We start from the raw sequence: 13,128 nt of genomic DNA on the forward strand, positions 1-13,128 counted from the left end.
GAGGAAAGCCAGGTGTGGTGGCTGCACCTGCAGTCCCAGCTACGAGGCAGGAAGATCACTTGGGCCCAGGAGTTTGAGACCAGCCTGGGCAACATAGTGAGACCCCATCTTTATGGAAAAAAAACAAAACAAAACGGATAGAGACTTGAACAAACACTGCCCCAAAAGAGCGGTGAGATGGTAACAGGGACACGAGAAGGTGCCCAGCGTCACACCTCGCCGTGGAGATGCAAAGGAAGACACAATGAGATGTCATCAGCCCCAGCACAACGGCTAAGTTAAAGAACCGGCACTGCCCAGTATTGGTGAAGATGAGGGATATCTGGGGCCCTTGTCCTCTGCTGCAGGATGTGTGACTTGGTCCAACCAACCATTTAGGACAACTGCTCAGCAGTGTCTCCTAAAGCTGAACACATGCTCATCCTGAGACCTAAACCCTCAGCTCCTCGGCGCGCACCTAAGAAAAACAAGCACATTCGCCAAGAGATAGGCAAGGAGGCTCCTGGGGCCTCACTGATCCCAGCCCCACACTGAAAGCAGTCTCAAAGTCCACGGCTGGGAGAAAGGATCCGTGAGCTGGCGGCAGGCACACACCACAGTGACAAAGCAGTGGCTGCCGTCTGGTCCCTTGCGGGTGGGTCTGATGGGTAATGGCCAGAGGGGACCTCTGGGGGCCGGCCTGTGTCCCCATGCTGACCTGGGTGGGCTATTATCCTATTATCTGAAGGCACAAATACACAGACACCTATCATGCCGTGTGCACTGTAGACACTCGGCTGTTTGTATCAGGAGGCTATTTGCATGTGTGGTAAATTAAGAGGACAGCGCTCTGGGAAGCGTGCCTCCTGCCCAGACCCTCCTGGCCACCAGGCGCACCGTGGGCAGGCTGTACTACCTTCTTAGGTTCCTTCGTTTCTTTCTTGGCTGCTTGTCCGGGTCTCTTTGTTTCGGGAGCGGGTGAGAGAGACAGAGGTGGCTGCGTGGGACCCGAGTCGGCACGATCCCACCCTGGGGGGGCCTCCGAGTCTGGCACCGTCCTCGAGGGGGTCTGTCACAAGGAAATGCAGAACAGGCTCTCCTGGGGCTCCTCACAGGAAACAAAAGAGAGCGGGGGACACAATTCCCCAGGCGTGTTCCCTAAATACATCACTGAGAGGCTGGACGACTCCGGTGACCAGAGGGAGGCAGGAAGGGGGCTGGGGAGAGCAGCCCCCTGACTGGGGCTCCCGGAGCCTCTACCTGGCCTAACTAGAGAAGAGCCAGCCACACTTAATAAGCAGCTCCGTCTGGGAGCACTCAGCACTCAGAATGCAAATGCAGGCATTCGATGGAGATTCCGGGCTGGAAGAAACGGAGCGTGAGCACACACTGAGGGAAGACTGGCCAGAGGGGGGCGGTGGGCGTTCTCAAAGATACAATGATTTTTAAAAATATTTATTCCTGGGTCAAGTCCCAGTTTTAATAGCTCAACCCTCATTTTTACTTTTCCAGGGACACAGTATTTTAAAGGGTAAAACACCTAATGCAAGTTCAAACTATAGCAATCGCCTACTGATGGGATGCCCGTGAAGGGCTGGGTATCTGTAAAGAAGGTTCCAGAATGTGGTCTGTATAAAAGCAACCATCCCTCCTGGTTAGGAGTAGAGCAAACAGAGGAGGTATTTATACCAAACATGTCTAATGAGATAAATCTCACTTTCAGGAAAACCAGTGACAATGTTAGAAATTCTACTGAATTCCAGGACATCCTCTTGTGAGATCAAAAAATTAGAAAAGAAATTCTACTGTAGAAAAACAGACAGCCAGGCCGGGCACGGTGGCTCACGCCTGTAATCCCAGCACTTTGGGAGGCTGAGGCGGGTGGATCACGAGGTCAGGAGTTCAAGATCAGCCTGGCCAAGATGGTGAAACCCCATCTCTACTAAAAATACAAAAAAAAAATGAGCTGGGTGTGGTGGTGGGCGCCTGTAGTCCCAGCTACTCAGGAGGCTGAGGCAGAGAATTGCTTAAACCTGGGAGGCGGAGGATGCAGTGAGCCAAGATCGCACCACTGCACTCCAGCCTGGGTGACAGAGTGAAACTCCATCTCAAAAAAAAAAAAAAAAAAAAAGAGATGGCCAGGTGCAGTGGCTCACACCTTAATCCCAGCACTTTGGGAGGCTGAGGCAGGCAGGTCACTTGAGGTCAGGAGTTCGAGACTAGCCTGGCCAACATGGCGAAACCCTGTCTCTACCAAAAAATACAAAAAATTAGCCAGGCATGGTGGCACATGCCTGTAGTCCCAGCTACTTGGGAGGCTGAGGCTGGAGAATCACTTGAACCTGGGAGGCGGAGGTTGCAGTGGCCAAGTTGGCGCCACTGCACTCCAGCCTAGGCGACAGCGCGAGACTATGTCTTAGGGGAAAAAAAAAAGGGCCGGGCATGGTGGCTCACACCTGTAATCCCAGCACTTTGGGAGGCTGAGGCGGGTAGATCATGAGGTCAGGAGTTTAAGACCAGCCTAGCCAACATGGTGAAACCCCGTCTATACTAAAAATACAAAAACTAGCCGGGCATGGTGGCACACACCTGTAGTCCCAGCTACTTGGGAGGCTAAGGCAGAGAACTGCTTGAACCCAGGAGGTGGAGGTTGCAGTGAGCCGAGATCACACCACTGCACTCAAGCCTGGGCGACAGAGCAAGACTCCGTCTCAAAAAAAAAAAAAAAAGAGAAAAAGAGATGTAGAAATCAGAGAAGGTGCCCATTTTGGAAGTATTAAAATTAATAAGGGGATTTCATGATATTTGGGTATTTCTTCTACTTAAAGTAACTGTTTTTACGCTACTGAATTCTCTCTTCCCCATCTTTCCCTACCAGTGTTTTCACCAACTCTTCATATTTTAAGGATGAAAGCTATTTAGAAGCACTTCCGCTTTAAGAAACAATTTCATAGTCCTCACTACCATCATCCTACTTACAACTCAACAAGGAGTCTGGGGGCCCACTCGATGATCTTTACGGAAAACAAATAGTTTAAGAAAACGTGACAAAGTACCAGATTAGCAAATTTCCCATCAAAATTTTCTTCGCTTAGCTCGGAAAGTGAGTTTCCAACAGGCGCCTCCTGCGGCACTATCCCTGTCAATGGGAAAGAGAGCAACTGTGATCTCAGTCACAAGAAGGCGGGACGTGTGTGTGGCGCACAGATCAGCAGGCACACCACCTTCCCACCCAGCTACCGCCACACCAGCATGATCTGCAGAAACCAAGACTGAACATCTTCCCACATGTGTGCACACTTTTTTATTTTTAAAGCTAGGCCTATGTGTTGCTTTGTCCATATACACACATGTAGACATAGGCACAGACCAGGGACAAGATCCACCAAATCGAGTTCCAGACAGAAGTTCATGACCTGCCCCTGTGCATCTCACCAGGTGTTCAGGAGGGCTGTCTAAAGACAGACCCCAGGAGACCCATGGCCACCATGCCCTGCCCAAATGGCCATTTAAGCTTCATAACAAAAAGCCAAGTTACAAAAGGAACTGGCATTAACACTGCTATTGTAGTGAGACTCTGAACCCATCCGGTCTGTAACTTCCAGAATTTTTGGTCTACATTAAGACAAGTAATGTAAGTTGTTTCAAGCTCAAATAACTTCAATCTCTTCCACCAATCCCCACAAACACCACACCCCATGCTGCTTCTGCTCTTGAGACAGCATCTCTGCAGCCCCACCTGGGTCTGGGCTCCTGGCTTCCTGGAGCAAGTGTCTCCTTTCCTGCAGAGGTGGCACACCAGGTGGGAGGCCAGGCCCGGAGGGCTCCAGGAAGCCAAGTGCAGGCCCTGGGTTCACACAGCCAGGACCCAGCTCCAGGGGCCCCGTGGGCAGTGACACTGGGAACATTGGCACCCTGGCAGGACTGGCCAATGGGCCATCAGGGAGCGTCTGCGGAGCTGCATGGGAAGAGTGGAGAAGAGATCTGGGGTTACTGAGGGTAGCTTGAGTCACTGGAAGGAGGTGACACTCAACGTGTTTATGACAAGTTATTCTGTACAGCCCCATTTCTTTTATAAGGGAGCTCCAACAGAGCAAAAAGCCCTGAAGCCACCACCCCACCCGAACCATCAGTGGTTTGGAGAAAAGCAGAATATTCGCTTCCTTTTCTAGGGGTGGGGGCAGGATGAACACTTGTGCAGTCAGAGCACCACGTGGGCTCCAGGGCACGGCCCAGCCCAAACACAAGCCCATGGCGGCCGCCTGGCACAGAGCTCTGCTAGACTTGAGTCCCCTCCTCCATGGCCAGTGGTCAAACAGGCCACTGATTCATTCATTCATTCTTCTGACTCAACATAAAACCTGGGAGGGCTGCTGCCTACCAGCACCATGCTGGGCCCTGGATGCTTCAAGAACAAAAGAAATGCTGGGTCCTCATGGGGGTCGGGACAGATGAACTGAGTAAGAAGAGAAAGCACTAAGGAGAGCAATCAACCAGGAAGTGGTAACGGTGTCTGAGGACGAAGCAGAGTGGATATCAGGCATGGAGGGTGGACAGTGGGCCCAAATCAGGAGTGTGGCTGGTCCACAGCATGGGAGTGGACATGGCACCAGGGCAGGAGGGCTTAGGGCCAAGCCTGGAGGGCCTGTGGCCACCGTGAGGACCCTGGCTTGTCCTCAGGTGAGATGGAGAGCCTGGAGGGTCTGGGGAAGAAGCAGGAGGCGAGCAGGAAGGAGCCATGCTCATCCAGGCATGCGGCCCTGCGTGCAGGCTGCGCTGGCGAGGTTCACTGACGAAGGAAGCCGAGGAGCGCGAGAGAGGAGGGAGCATCTGGACTTGACTCCCTGGAGCTCTGGGCTGGCCCTTCCTCCGACGGGGCCGACTGGGAGAAGCAGGCTACAGAGGGGCACAGCCGAGGGCGCTGCCCAGACACGGTGCGGCTGAGGCTCCGGAGAAGCAAGCGGGGGAGCTGAGCAGGCAGTGGGCGCTCAGGGCAGTGTCACCAGCACATGGGTATTTATGGACATGGAAAGCCATGAGCCTCCCCTCCATGGGCTCATTAGGGGAGGAAACATCAAGGGAAGAGGGAGGAGACCGAGGAGCCCCACAACCACCGAGGTGGTGCGAGACACTGCCTCCAACGGTCCACATCTGAAAGCAGTTCTCCAGGAGGCAAGGGCGCAGGCCACGGCTCAGCCCGCAGGAAGCCGGGGCTTGTCTGAGGGCAGCAGCCGCGCACCTGGGCTCACCTGAGGGCAGCAGCCGCACGCTCGGGCTCGAGTGCTCAGGGCTCGGTGCAGGCACCGCCAGCAGAGGGTTGGCAATCCCCAGGGCCGCTGGCTGACTGAGTCCTGGCCCGTCCAACTGCTCCACCTCAGAGCTCGGCGTGCTGGGACACTGTTGCGGGAAGGCTCCGTCCTGATGCCATACTCCAGCCCCCTCCTGAGGGAGAACAAGACCCACCCTGTGGAAGCCGCCTGTGGCCACACTGCAGCGCCGCCTGCCACCACTGCGCTTGCTGTGTCCCTACTTCAGGACAGGAGGCACTCAAAGCCCTTTCTGGGGAATTAGGGAATTCTCACAGGCACATATTTGCAGTTATACTGTCTTTAGATACATACTTTCAGTGTGGAAATGACAGGGACAGAAGCCACCTTGCCAGACGCCTCTGTGCCACCCCAAGCCAAGGCTGTACCTTCATCTGCTGCTCCACCTGCTGCAGGTGAACCAGCCACATGGGTGCAGCCAAGGACTCCTCTTCCGGCTTCTCTTTCAGCTGGGGATCGAAGAGTCGTAACTGGGAAGCCATCTAGACACGGGCAAAAATCAGAGGCCCTTGTCACCACTGGGTGATGGCAAGTGAGCCGTCTTCAAAATGCCTGGGCAATGCAGCTTCAGTGTTCACTGGTGATAAAGTTTAATTAGCTGCATACATGTTTCTAGTATGTGCTTAGGTGACATACCCAGCACACGGGACGCTGGGTGACTGGGAAATTGCTGTAGACAACCTCTTGGCCCACGGGCACTGGGTTGGCAGCGCTGGGCACCCCCGTGGAATAGGCCTGGCCCGAGACTACCACCTGACCATGTGGACCTGACTTAGCAAAACCTGGACTCCCCCGGGAATGTCTGCATGCTTTCATTGGGAATTTGAGGGATGCAGAGCAGGGCAGAGGGGGGCAGAACACAAGTTTGGCCTTGTGTTCATAATCACTAAGGTAGGAGATGAGTAACTAAGGACTCATGAATGACTCTCTGAACTTTGAAATGGGTCTAAAAATGTCCCTAATACATTTTTTGGGTATCCCATGAGCACGTTCTCACAAGTGGAACTACTGACAAGAGGTGAAGATCCTGGTGCAACACAGGCGCCTCCCATACTGTCAGTCACGCCGCCTCCGTTTTACAAGGGAAGAAACTGAGGCCTGCAGCAGTACAGCCAGGACTCAAGCAAAGGCTGCTGGACTCTGGACACTTAAGCTATCAACCACCAGACTAAATTGCCTCAAAATAAGAATATCCTGGCCAGGCGTGGTGGCTCACGCCTGTAATCTCAGCACTTTGGGAGGGGATGCATGCATCACTTGAGGTCAGGAGTTTGAGACCAGCCTGGCCAACATGGTGAAACCCCATCTCTACTAAAAATACAAAAAATTGACCAAGCGTGGTGAGGGGCGCCTGTAATCCCAGCTACTTGGGAGGCTGAGGCAGGAGCATCGCTTGAATCTGGGAGGCGGATGTTGCATTGAGCCAAGATCGCACCACACTGCACTCCAGCCTGGGTGACAGAGTGAGACTGCGTCTCAATAAAAAAAGAGTATCCTACAGACAGTTCCTTCTGATTGTGAAACTCGCTGCCAAGGCTCTGTGCTGGCACACGGTGCCTGAGAGTCCCCAGGCTAAGACGCAAAACACGAAGCCATTCAAAGATCTTCATCCGCCCAAGAGGCAGGTTCCGAGCGCCTACCACAATGCACGTCTGAACCATCGCTACCCCCATGCCCGGGGGCTCTGGCAAGCCCTCATTCCCTGCAGTCAGCACAGCATCCCAAGGACAGGCGCCAGGGGCAGCACCTGCACAAGCTGGCTGATCAACACTGGGGAGTACAGTTGCGGCTGCGTCAGGATGCTCTTCGCGATGGCCTCACAGTAGTGGAAGGCTTGTGTGGCCAGCCCCATTTCCGCCAGGCGGCAGGAGTAGATGAACTTAAACACCTGAAACGACAGAAGCCTTGCTGCCCCGCGGCTCCCCCGGGTCTGAGCATTGCTGATGGACAAAGCCTTGCTGCCCCGCGGCTCCCCCGGGTCTGAGCATTGCTGATGGACAAAGCCTTGCTGCCCCGCGGCTCCCCGGCGTCTGAGCATCGCCGACGGACAAAGCCTTGTACTGCCCTGAGGCTCCCCTGCATCTGAGCATCACCCTGTGAGCTGTGAACTCTTCTGGACACTTCACTCATCATCGTCTCCCACCCACCACACCCGCTGACCACAGTCCTAGTCCCTGTTCCCCAAGGGATTGCAGGAGCAAAGTAAATGACTAAGCTAGTAAGAAACTCACTCTGCTTTTCCCCCAGCCCCTTTCATGGGGCCACTCGGCTCTCACGGTCACAACGCCCCAAGAGCACGGCACTGAGACCACTGCCTTCCGTGCAGCTCGAGCTGCTCCACAGACATTCTCTAGATACTTCATTCTTTTTTTTTTTTTGACAGGGTCTCACTTTGTCACCCAGTCGAGAGTGCAGTGGCACAATCACAGCTCACTGCAGCCTCAATCTCCTAGGCTCAAGCAATCCTCCCACTTCAGCCTCCGAGTGGCTGGGAATACAGGTGCGTGCTGCCACGCCTGGTTAACTTTTGTATTTTTTTTTTTTTTGGTAGAGACAGGGTGTCATTATGTTGCCCAGGCTGGTCTCTAATTCCTGAGCTCAGGTAATCCACCCACCTTGGCCTCCTAAAGTGCTGGGATTATAGGCATGAGCCACCACACCCAGCCTCTCTCTATACGTTTTATATACACCACTCCCATACTGCATCAGAGAATACCTCCCTCAAATATTAAAAATAGCTCATACGGCCGGGCGCGGTGGCTCACACCTGTAATCCCAGCACTTTAGGAGGCTGAGGCGGGCAGATCACAAGGTCAGGAGATCAAGACCATCCTGGCTAACATGGTGAAACCCGGTCTCTACTAAAAATACAAAAAATTAGCCGGGCGTGGTGGTGGGCGCCTGTAGTCCCAGCTACTTGAGAGGCTGAGGAAGGAGAATGGCGTGAACTCGGAACGCAGAGCTTGCAGTGAGCGGAGATCGTGCCACTGCACTCCAGTCTCGGTGACAGAGCGAGACTCTGTCTCAAAAAAAAAAAAAAAAAAAGCTCATACAGGCTGGGTGCGGTGGCTCACACCTGTAATCCCAACACTTTGGGAGGCTGAGAATGACTGCTTGAGCCCAGGAGTTTAGGATCAGTCTGGGCAACACAGTTTTTTCCTACAAAAAATAAAAAAAATTAGCGCGGCATGGTAGTGCTGTCTGTAGTCCCAGCTACTCTGGAGGCTGAGGTGAATCACTTGAGCCTGGGAGTGATCAAAACAGTGCACTCCAGCCTGGGCAACAGAGTGAGACCCTGTCTCCTTTAAAAAAAAAAAAGTTCATGAAAAGAATTGAAATCAAATGCAAATGGAAAGCCTCAATTCAATGTGATCTTGTTTCTTAGCATTTTAGATCAAATGTCTTCTCAAGATCCTCCCCCAAAAAACTCACATCATTTTTTTCCCTAACAATTCAAAAAAATCTAAGTAGCCAAAAGCTTGTTAGCACTGAGTGCCTGCCCACCCATGACAGCTGCAAGCTGGCAGCACCTGCTTACCTGGAAACTAGGCAGGGGGCAGGTCTGGGCACCCAGGGACTGGGCATACTCATAGGCTTCCGTCCTCTGGATTGCTTCGTTGGTTGCGAACTTTAAGAATGGCAAACTGTAGAGGAAGTGAATTATTCTGATTTGGAAAAAATGGCCAATTATTGGCATAGTCAACCTTGGAGTAAATCATCCAGAAGTGTGTCCCACCACGTGACAAATAAAGATATGATTCTGGCCATTTCTGAATTAACTAAAGGAGAAGGATTTTGTTTTACTTTTAAAGGAAAACTTACAGGACTACATTGACTTGATTCTTTACCTGTGATTTGATCCAATTAAGACAAGCTTTGTAGTTTTCTTCGTATAAACACCAAATCCAACCTGGGCCATAAGGTAGCAAAAGTGTGCCGCATCTAAGAGGCCCTTTGAAGCTGGGGAGAGACGACAAACAGGCGGAGTCTCAGTGACTGGGAATGCTTGCAGAAGTCAAGGATGCGCACAGAAGGCACCAGAGACGCGAGCTGGACCGCGAAGGCCGGGTTCTTGTGATTTCTGCCAACACCACAGACAACCGGGCCTTCGGCGCTCCATCCGCGACGCCTGATGCCCATCTCCACCCCTGACCTACCCAGAGTGTCGCCCATGGTAGCCATCGTCCTGGACTCGACATCCATGTTGTTGTTCAAGTTGGACAAGACCATGGCGAGGTGCGGCCTCCAATCTCCCCATTTCTCATCTCCACAGCACTAACATGAGGAAAAACAAAACGAAGCCTCATCCCCGGAAGCCAGCGCCATTTCAATTCCACACAGCTGGGCTCACCAGCATGAGGAGGCACCTCACGGCCTGTGACAGCATCACCCATGAGCAAACTCCACACAGGCAGTGGAGCCTGTGCGAGCCACCAGGCAGTGCCACTCACCGTGGACGCGGCAGGCATCCGCCCGGACATGAGCTGGTAGACTGTCTGCAGAGGGTCGTTGATTGGGAGGCTGTTGGCAAACCTAGACAGACATAAACACAGAAAGACCCCATGCTGGCTCAGCTAAAAGAAAAAAGCCGGCCGGACATAATGGCTCAGGCCTGTAATCCCAGCACTTTGGGAGGCCGAAGTGGGCGGATCACCTGAGGTCAGAAGTTAGAGACTAACATGGAGAAACCCCATCTCTACTAAAAATACAAAAATTAGCCAGGTGTGGTGGCGCACACCTGTAATCCCAGTTACTCAGGAGACTGAGGCAGGAGAATCGCTTGAACCCAGGAGGCAGAGGTTGCAGTGAGCTGGGATCGTGCCACTGCACTTTAGCCTGGGCGACAGAGCAAGACTCCGTCTCAAAATAAATAAATAAATAAAATAGTAATAAAATAAATTTTTTAAAAAATCAGCCCTCAGCCCTCTGATGTAATGATTAGACTTATATTTCACTTAGGCAAAGTACACACATCTCAATATTTTATTTTTCTTTCTTATCTCAATATTAAAAAAAAAAAAAAAAAGCTGTAAAAGATAAGGCCAGGTATGGTGGCTCACGCCTGTAATCCCAGCACTTTCAGAAGGCCAAGGCGGGCAGATCCCTTGAGGCTAGGAGTTTGAGACCAGCCTAGCCAACATGGCAAAACCCACCTCTACTAAAAATACAAAAAATTAGCTGGGTGTGGTGGTGGGTGCCTGTGGTCTCAACTATTTGGGAGGCCAAGGCGTGAGGATCACTTGAACCTGGGAGGCAGGGGTTGCGGTGAGCTGAGATCACGCCCCTGCACTCCAGCCTGGGCAACAGAGCAAAACTCACAATTAAAAAAAGCTATAAAAGATGAAGACTAAGGAATTCACTGAGATTTTACATGAAGTATTAAAAATCATGCAGTTAATTAAAAACTTTTTAAGCTCTCCACAACACGACCCAAGGAAGCCTCGAGGCCAAGGAAGCCCGAGTTCGTGTGGGAGCACAGCACAGTCAAGTGAGATCCGCCAGCCGCCTGCCCCCAGGGTGCGGACGCCGCGTGCTACAGGGAGCCAGCCCTGCCACCTGCCGCCTGCCATCAGAGTGCGGACGCCGCGTGCTGCAGGGATCCAGCAGGGCTCGCCACTGGACCAGGCCACCGTGGGACTGTACCTGGTCATGACTCGGGCATGTGTCCGGCTGTCCATCTTACTTGCAAGTAGCAGAGCGTGACCCCACAGGCCGTTCTTCATTGCAGACTCCAAAGCATCCTGCGAAAGGCATTTCAGGGACCTTCGTGGGTTATCGGCGGCGCTCACGTGACATGAGTCAAGACAGGCAACAAGCCATGTGTCCTCACGCAGCAGCAGATACACAAACAACCCAAAGGCCTCAAAAACACACTTATTCACCATTTGGAGACTGAAGACACATAACAATTCATTATTTTCCTGAGTTTCAAAGTCCCTGTGGTAGTGGGTATTTGTAGATATTTGCTGCTTTTATCCATTTTCAGCGTAAAACACAAGCACGCTAATCACAAACAGGGCTAACCACGCAGCGCTACCCACCACGCCGCCCCGTCCACTGGGAAACACACTTGAGTCAACTCTCCAGTTCTAACAGGAGGCCTCCGCGAATATCCTGTCAACACGGACAGTGACTCCAGTAAGGCAGCCTCCCCTTTCACCAAAATCATCCAGGGCATAATTTAGAACTTCTGGCTGGGAGGCAAAAATGTTACAGTAGAGGAAGATGTTAAAAAAAGCTAACAGGTTACATGACTTCAATCAGTTATAAAACATCCATAATAGACTCATACTGATCAGGCTGGGCGCAGTGGCTCATGCCTGTAATCCCAGCACTTTGGGAGGCCAAGGCGGGCGGATTGCTTGAGCCCAGGAATTCGAGACCAGCCTGGCAACATGGTGAAACCCCATCTCTACAAAAAAAAAAAAAAAAAAAGTTAGCCAGGCGTGGTGGCGTGCAGCTGTAGTCCCAGCTACTCAGGAGGCTGAGACGGGAGGATCACTTGAACCCAGGAGGTCGAGGCCACATTAAGCCGTGATCACGCCACTGCACTCCAGCCTGGGCAAGAGTGAGACCCTGTCTCAAAAAAAATTAAAAATAAAAAAATAAAAATACTGGTCAAATATGCCCTTTCTGAGTTTATCATGATATAACAGGACAGAAAACTCTCAGCCTATCCAATGTCTCTGCTGTTCAGGGCCACACATGCCTGTGAGACTGGCCTCTCTCCTGCTTAGCACATCCGAAGCAAACATCATGCACCCTAGACAGCCCCTCCTGTGCACATACTGTCCCTGCTGCAGTCACTATGGACCCCCCAACCCCACTATCCCAGAGCAGGCTCCTGTCTCAGGCCCCCCGCCTGCCCTGGTCCCCACGCTGCTGTGGCCCCAGTCACTGGACGCTACACGCACTGGCTGCTCTCCTGCCCATGGCCTTTCCATGCACTGCGCCTCTGACAGGCTCAGTGTGCCCTCCCAACTCCCAACGACTTCTGGGCTGTGGACTCGAGCCTGACTTTGTGAGAATGCCACAGCTTGTGTCATGCACGTTTCATCTGAGATTTGGCACACACAGCAGGGGCACGGCCCGTGCTCAACATGTGCATTTATCGATGACTGAAAATTCAATCTGCAGGTCTCCAACACTGGAAACAGTTAGAAGGAAACCAACATTAACACCTCCAGAAGGATGGCATACAAGAGTCAGGCATTGTTCAGGAAACAGCAAGACCCGAAGCCCCACACCGCAGCGCAGATGCTCCCGAGAGGGGGCCGCGTCCCTCCCCGAAGGCTGCAACCCCACACTAGGCCCGACCCAGTGGACACGTGCAGGCGCGGATGCTCCCGAGAGGGGGCCACATCCCTCCCCTAAGGCTGCATCCCCACACCAGGCCCGACCCAGTGGACACGTGCAGGCGCGATGCTCCCGAGAGGGCGCCACGTCCCTCCCCAAAGGTTGCATCCCCGCACCAGGCCCGACCCAGTGGACACGTGCAGGCGCCAGGTGCCAGGATGAGGAGGCGCACCTTCTTACGGCCATACAGCAACAGCTCCCTGAACCTCTCGGTCTCTCTCTCAAGCGAGCTGGCGGCAGCCGTCGGACCACCAGTGAGGAAAGAGAGCTGGGCCTCACCAGACTCCTCCTCTTCCACCTGCTCCACTGCCTCATTCGTGAAATCAATCAGGTTTGCTTCATTGGGCGACTTCCCAGGAAGCCACACTGTTCTGTGGTCTCGTAACAGAAGCTCCGCAATGTCGGTCCCTACCACGGTCTGTTTGGGTCAACAGGAACAGGAAGGAGAACAATGACTCTCAGGTGA

The 13,128-nt window shown here is 52.9% G+C and overlaps 1 protein-coding gene across 17 annotated transcripts in view; it reads right to left on the reverse strand.

Moving 5' to 3' along the window:
• The window catches only part of SEC16A (SEC16 homolog A, endoplasmic reticulum export factor), a 44,243-nt gene that overhangs the window by 10,679 nt on the left and 20,436 nt on the right, over nucleotides 1-13,128 (reverse strand). For all 17 annotated transcript variants that reach the window (XM_063650081.1, XM_063650073.1, XM_063650070.1 and 14 more), the window contains 12 exons: nucleotides 12,835-13,080; nucleotides 10,950-11,047; nucleotides 9,758-9,839; nucleotides 9,464-9,581; nucleotides 9,155-9,266; nucleotides 8,845-8,950; nucleotides 7,054-7,194; nucleotides 5,675-5,788; nucleotides 5,229-5,421; nucleotides 3,719-3,937; nucleotides 3,036-3,118; nucleotides 896-1,048 (listed from right to left, as the gene is read on the reverse strand). In XM_063650081.1, the coding sequence (XP_063506151.1) occupies nucleotides 896-1,048; nucleotides 3,036-3,118; nucleotides 3,719-3,937; nucleotides 5,229-5,421; nucleotides 5,675-5,788; nucleotides 7,054-7,194; nucleotides 8,845-8,950; nucleotides 9,155-9,266; nucleotides 9,464-9,581; nucleotides 9,758-9,839; nucleotides 10,950-11,047; nucleotides 12,835-13,080 (1,665 nt within the window). The remainder of the gene's footprint in view (nucleotides 1-895; nucleotides 1,049-3,035; nucleotides 3,119-3,718; nucleotides 3,938-5,228; nucleotides 5,422-5,674; nucleotides 5,789-7,053; nucleotides 7,195-8,844; nucleotides 8,951-9,154; nucleotides 9,267-9,463; nucleotides 9,582-9,757; nucleotides 9,840-10,949; nucleotides 11,048-12,834; nucleotides 13,081-13,128) is intronic.

This window comes from Pongo pygmaeus, chromosome 13 (assembly GCF_028885625.2).
Source record: "Pongo pygmaeus isolate AG05252 chromosome 13, NHGRI_mPonPyg2-v2.0_pri, whole genome shotgun sequence".
NCBI classification, from domain to species: Eukaryota; Metazoa; Chordata; class Mammalia; order Primates; family Hominidae; genus Pongo; species Pongo pygmaeus.